The sequence below is a fragment of the Zootoca vivipara genome, chromosome 11 (assembly GCF_965207765.1).
Source record: "Zootoca vivipara chromosome 11, rZooViv2.hap1.1, whole genome shotgun sequence".
NCBI classification, from domain to species: Eukaryota; Metazoa; Chordata; class Lepidosauria; order Squamata; family Lacertidae; genus Zootoca; species Zootoca vivipara.
The window spans coordinates 48,148,336-48,154,335 of record NC_142594.1 but is presented as its reverse complement, the minus strand read 5'-3'; the positions used below and the strand labels follow the sequence as shown (position 1 = coordinate 48,154,335).

General features: G+C 46.9%; 1 protein-coding gene across 1 annotated transcript in view; it reads left to right on the top strand.

Moving 5' to 3' along the window:
* Window positions 1–574: 574 nt before the first annotated feature.
* The window catches only part of DPP6 (dipeptidyl peptidase like 6), a 493,091-nt gene continuing 487,665 nt past the window's right edge, over window positions 575–6,000 (top strand). The window contains exon 1 of the mRNA XM_060280914.2: window positions 575–836. Within this exon, the coding sequence (XP_060136897.1) occupies window positions 777–836 (60 nt within the window). The 5' untranslated portion in view covers window positions 575–776. The remainder of the gene's footprint in view (window positions 837–6,000) is intronic.

The following is a 6,000-nucleotide window of genomic DNA, read 5'->3' as shown; positions in this document are numbered from 1 at the left end:
GCCGCCGCCTGGCAAGGAGGGAGCCTCACGCGCGTGCCGCCTCCTCCTGACAGTCCCGGGGAAGCAGCCTCGCCTCAGAGGCAGCGGAGGGAGTGAGAGAGCGAGCGAGTGAGAGGCAGCGCCCCAGGCTGAGAGAACCGCCCGCCGGGGGGCACACTTGTTTAACCCTCAGAGCTTCCGCGACATAAAGACTCCTGTCTGGGGCGTAATTTTTTTAAGGGAATGGCGCTGCCCCGAGGGTGGGAAATGGACCCATTTTCTTGAAGAGCGGCGCGTTCCTGAGGCGCCCGTTTCTGGGCCTCAGCTCGGCTTCCAGAGGAGACGAAAGCAGCAGCTCGTCTCCCCGCCTCTTTCCCCCTCGTTCCTCTCCAAAACTTCTGCCATTGGCCCCTGTGGAGGTTAATCTCCCCACCAGTCCACCCCACAAGCCAAAGAGCAGGCAAGCCGTTTCGCTGGGCGAAAGAGCCCCATTTCCCTGCAGTTCTGAGGGACGAGTTGCTCCCTCGTGCGAGAGAGCCTCCAGGTTTTCCATTCGCGGGGCTTCCTCCTCCCGCTGAAAGCGTGCGGCTCTCCCTCCGGGCTCGACGAGGAGGCAGCTCGGCGGCTGCGCCGGTTGCGACTGCAGATTCCTCCACGGGGTGGTCATTAGACGACGAGAGAAGGAAGGGCTGAGAGCGAGCAGCTCTCCTTGCCGCCCTCCCGCGAGGAGAAAGCGCGCCGGGAAAACTTTGGAACAGCGCGCGCACCTCCCCCCCCCCCCAAGCGAACTTGCCGAGATGAACCAGACGGCCGGAGTCTCCAACAGCGTCCGCTGCCCCAGCGGCAAAGGAGCCAAGGTAGGGCCAGCGTTGCCTTGGGAAAGTTGTGGTGCAAGGGGGGGGGGAGGAAGGAGGGCCGGCGCCCGGCGCGTAATGGTCTTCTTGGCTGCTGCCGCCTTCTTTGCGGGACGGCGCAGGGCTTCTACGCCGCCGCCCTGCTGTTGTGCCTGCAGTTTGAGCTTGCCTTTGCCAGAACGTGTTCAGCTACCGCGCAGGTCGGGATTCTTCTGCTTCGTCCCACGCGTAAAGCAGCAGTGTCCGGGGGGGGGGGGGTTGTCCTGTGGGTGTTGCTTAGAATCGATTTCTCGTGGAGAGTTTGGAAGAGCAGACTAGGCAACCCCCCAATATAAGTGGGCGACCCGAATTCGGAAGCGTCTGAGGGTGTTTTTGTTGTTGCTAGGGGTGGGGTTCCTTGCCTTTTATGACTGGACACACACACACACCCTCCACTTTGTGCAGAGCACGCTGGCCTTCCACCAATCTGTTTGCGATCATTTGCTAAACCAGCCGACTCAAGGGGACGGACGGACCTTGCAATCGATACATCGCCCAGATGAGAACACATGTAATAGTAGAAGCTCAAAGAAAACGCCCCTTAGGGTTTTCTGCTTGAGTGTGAGCGCAAGACGGTCCAAGATGCGCAATATATATGCAATTAGAGGTGTGTTTCATCTTGTAATCGGGGCTTTGTTGCACGGCACGATTGCAAGCGCCCGTTTCTGGTTCCCTAGTTAACTTCTGGAAGTTCAGCGTCCTGGTTTGCAGTGGAGCGCTCTCTGCGTTCGTGCACATATACTACACCATGTAATGAATTGTTGTCAAGCTTCATCTAGCCTTCTCACCGTCCAAGTCCCATGACTGGACAGAATCCTTATTCACACTCTGTTAGTTCTGCTCCTCTGAGTGTAATCCTCTTCACTTTTCCTCTGCTGTAAATCTCAGAGGTCAGCGGAATCTTTAGCCCTGTTAAAGGAGGGAAGAACTGCATTGTATTAATTTACACCTTTTTAAATCTTGGGCCGGGGGCATTAATGCTTCCAGGCTTGCGAGGGAGTGGAAGCAAAGCTATTCCTGTCCAACTCAAAAGTTATTGTTGCACTTCCTGCTCAAGCAAGAAGTGGGGTTAAGGTTTGAATCCCAAAGCCACATATCCCTACCTGAAGCCATGTCATACCCGCAGTTAACTCTTAGGCTACAGTCCTAACCCCATTTACCTAAGAACAAACCCTATTGAATTCTGTAGTACTTACTTCTGAGTAGGCACAGCTAGGATTGTCATTTTATTTTTGTGCCCCACCATCTGTTTTTGAAAGCCAAGGCCTAACCCTGGAATAATGATGAACATATGAAAGTGTACATCTCCCGTCATTGAGGAAACTGAGAGCTCCCATAAACTGGGATTAGGGAAGGGGCTTCCAAACTGAAGGTGACACTGGCATCTGTTTTTCTGTATGTATTAAGCACTGTGTATAATAGTCCTCAGCCAAAGGTGGTGCTAGCCAATAGTTGTGCACTTGTGTCCCCCCCCCCCAAATATGCACATGCAACCCACTGCTGTTGAGAGGATGACACAGCCTTCAAAAAAAACCTCAACAAGGTAGCTTTGGTGGTCACCTTTTAAAAGTTAGGCTTTGCTGGTGGCCTAAAGTTAAATGCATTTTGGATGTTTGCTTTAAATGTTATTGTTATGCTAACCTTAAGACATGTTGAAAGAAGTCTGCTTTGAAAAGTGGCATATAAAATAAAATAAACAAATAGAAATGCAAAGATGATACAAGCAGAACCTCACTGCAAGGGGCAGGTCTGTGGCTTCTAAAGCAGCCTCCCCCAGCCTGGTGCCCTCCAGAGGTTTTGGACTACAACTCCCATCAGACATCAGCTGGGGCTGATGGGAGTTGTAGTCCAAAACTTCAGGAAAGCACAAGGTTGGGGAAGGCTATTCTAAAGCATTTAATAACTGTATATAAAAAAGCTAAAGAGAGACTGAAATGGTGCAGTTAAATTACCTGCCACCATTCTTATCACACGTCATGCATACAGCATGGATATATTTATCCAAAATAAGAAATAGGAGCTTGATGTTATTCACATTAGCACGCCACAAGATTGGTGTATTTGTTGCAAGATAGGCGTATTTGTTGCGAGATCGGGGGAAACGAGCTGCAATTTCATTGGTACACAACATTTGCCTTGGAATGCTGGGAAAGTGGCAGTGCCTCTTCAAATGGAACACAACATGCCCCTTTTTGTTGCTATTCCTGGCTACCAGGCAGTTGTTGGATGTGTAAGGGCATTTCACTATCTTTAGATTAGATCTGAGTGCCTGAAGAGAGGTTTATGAGGCTTGAAAGCTTGCAACTCTTGAACAATTTTGATAGTCAAAGGATAGAAACAAAGAGAGAGCGCATTATGTGCCTCTCATTTTGTCAGCCCAGAACACTACTTGCCACCACCACCACAGAAAATGGGCCAAAGGCAGGCGCTGTTCAGTACGTCATATTCCTAGCTATCGCATACATACACATACACACTTATGGTATTCCTTCGTTGCTCTGTGGAAAAACATTTAGCTGCAGTGACACTGTAACATTTATTACTTCAAGTGTGGACCCATTGTTTATTTTTAAACTTCCTACAAATAGAAACTAGATGTTGAGAAGAAATATTGTGTAACTTTATTGAAGAAGCTCGTTTTGGTACATAGGGGAGCATTCCGAGTTTTGCAGTTTAGGAAAGCAGTTGTCATGCAGTTGACAGTTTAGGGCTTTGGGTACTTTTTGATGATCATGGTATGTTTAAATATGCAAATATACAAACTTAAATAATAATTTGATCGGTAACTCTTGATGTGAGTAAAACTCATGAACTCCCTCCCCCCCATTAACCCCTCAGTTTTTCAAGAGAAAAACAGAACTATTAAAATAGTTAAGTTTGCAGTACTTAGCAAACCTAAACTTAACTCTGCTACATTAAGAACGTTAAATGTATTATGCATAGCTTGGGGCATAAAACGGTACTGTTTGGTATGTTTATGAAATTTATAAAGACAGGTTCCTTCAAAAGGCAAAAATAGGAATTACAGATACATATTTCATTTCATATAATTTATACACTGCTTGATTGTAAAAAAAACAAACAAACCTCTCAGAGTGTTTTACAAACAGAATAAAACAACAATGACCTGATACAGGAGTCAGCAAACTTTTTCAGCAGGGGGCCGGTCCACTGTCCCTCAGACCTTGCGGGGGGCCGGACTATATTTTGGAAAAAAATATGAACAAATTCCTATGCCCCACAAATAACAGAGAGATGCATTTTAAATAAAAGGACACATTCTACTCATGTCAAAACATGCTGATTCCCGGACCGTCCGTGGGCCGGATTTAGAAGGCGATTGGGCCGCATCCGGCCCCCGGGCCTTAGTTTGGGGACCCTGACCTAATATATAACTGGTGTTTGAGATGAAGCTGTTTTGTGTGTGCTTTCCACCAGCATCAAACTTCATGTTGTGTGAAAATTGGGGTTGGCTTACTGAAGTAGGCTTCAGTGCTCTACAAGTGAAGTTGCTAGCTTTCTGCCTTTCCCAGTCCCCTCCTGCCTTATTTCCCCCCATCTGTGTGATTTAATTCTTTTGCAGAAATAAGATAGGCAAAACCTTGCTTGCCACTCACTGGGAAGCTGCAGCAGCTAAGCACTATGTTGCATACTTTTGTGTGTGTTTGTAGAAGTCCCCAGGTCCAGTTTCTAGTGTCATAGATGGCTGGGGTGGGGATGACTTCTGTCTGGGACCTTGAGTCTGTTTATAATAATAACAGTGAGGACACAGTGAAGCATCCCAATTTGCTATGCAGTGTAGCAACTTAAAGTTCAATGAAAGACTGTTTGAGAAGAGTCATAGTAGCTGTGGCTTAAATGTCAGCATTCCAATTGAATGATTAAATCCCTACAACGGCTGCTTCTTCAAACACCCTAGTTCAGTGATGGGCAACCTTTTGAGCTTGGTGTGTCAAAATTCACCAAAAAACTGAGCATAACTTGAGTGGTGTGTCACTTCGAGAGAAAAAACCATAATTTCACGATATTTATAGTTTAAATAACAAAAATGTATAATTGTAATATATAACTGTATTTAATAAACCAAAAACTAATTATTTAACCAAACCAAACCAAAAACCCATTATTTATCACAAAGTGCCCAGAGTTGTTGAGCTTTTTTGGGGGAGCTGCTGACCAAAGTTTTGGAGGTTTTTTTGGGGGTGTGTGTGCAAAAGTTGCTTTGCTTTTTTTGGGGGGGGGATGCCCCAAAGCTGCTGTGCTTTTGGGGGGGGAAAGAGAACAGAATAAATGACGAATAATACATTCGCTGGAACTAACACACAGCACCGACATAGTCTGCCAAAGCGCAAAAAACCCCAGCACAGAACGGGTTAAAAAACGAACGCTGTTACAATTCGAGCTGGTTAAAATTCGAACGTGAATGGGCCGATGGGGCGTGTGCCAGCAGTGAGGGCTCTGCGTGTCACGTCTGACACGCGTGTCATAGGTTCGCCATTACTGTCCTAGCTAGTTACAATTTCTATTGGAAAAGTGGTTTACTTCCTCCCCCTTTTATAATTTAAGATATTTAATTGAAGACAAAAGCTTTCTGTATGACTGAATTTGCTGCAAAGAAGCCTGCCAAAGTTCAGATATAATACCATGCTGAAGGACTGAAAACAAAAAGAGATGATCCAGAATGAGTAAGAGAATGAATAGATATCATTGTTGGGTGGTTCTGCACCACAGAACAGAAAACAGCTATTTCCCAACCAGCCCACACTGCTTTCATAATGGATTGAGCACATCTGTACACCTACTGTCCTTATTCTCCATTTGTTCCAACCTATCACTGGAATCTCAAGTAGGTTCTTGGCTAGAAGTGTTAATATCCAGCTTAGACTAGTTCTGCCCTTGGAGACTGTCCAGAGGCTGTAGCTTGTGCTGAATGCAGATGCTGGGTTGGTGAATGGAGGCAACATGATAGGATCATGCATCACCGGTCCTGAATGCACTGCCCTGGCTGCTAAAGGTAAAGGTAAAAGGACCCCTGACCATTAGGTCCAGTCGTGACCGACTCCAGGGTTGCGGCGCTCATCTCGCGTTATTGGCCGAGGGAGCCGGCCTACAGCTTCCAGGTCATGTG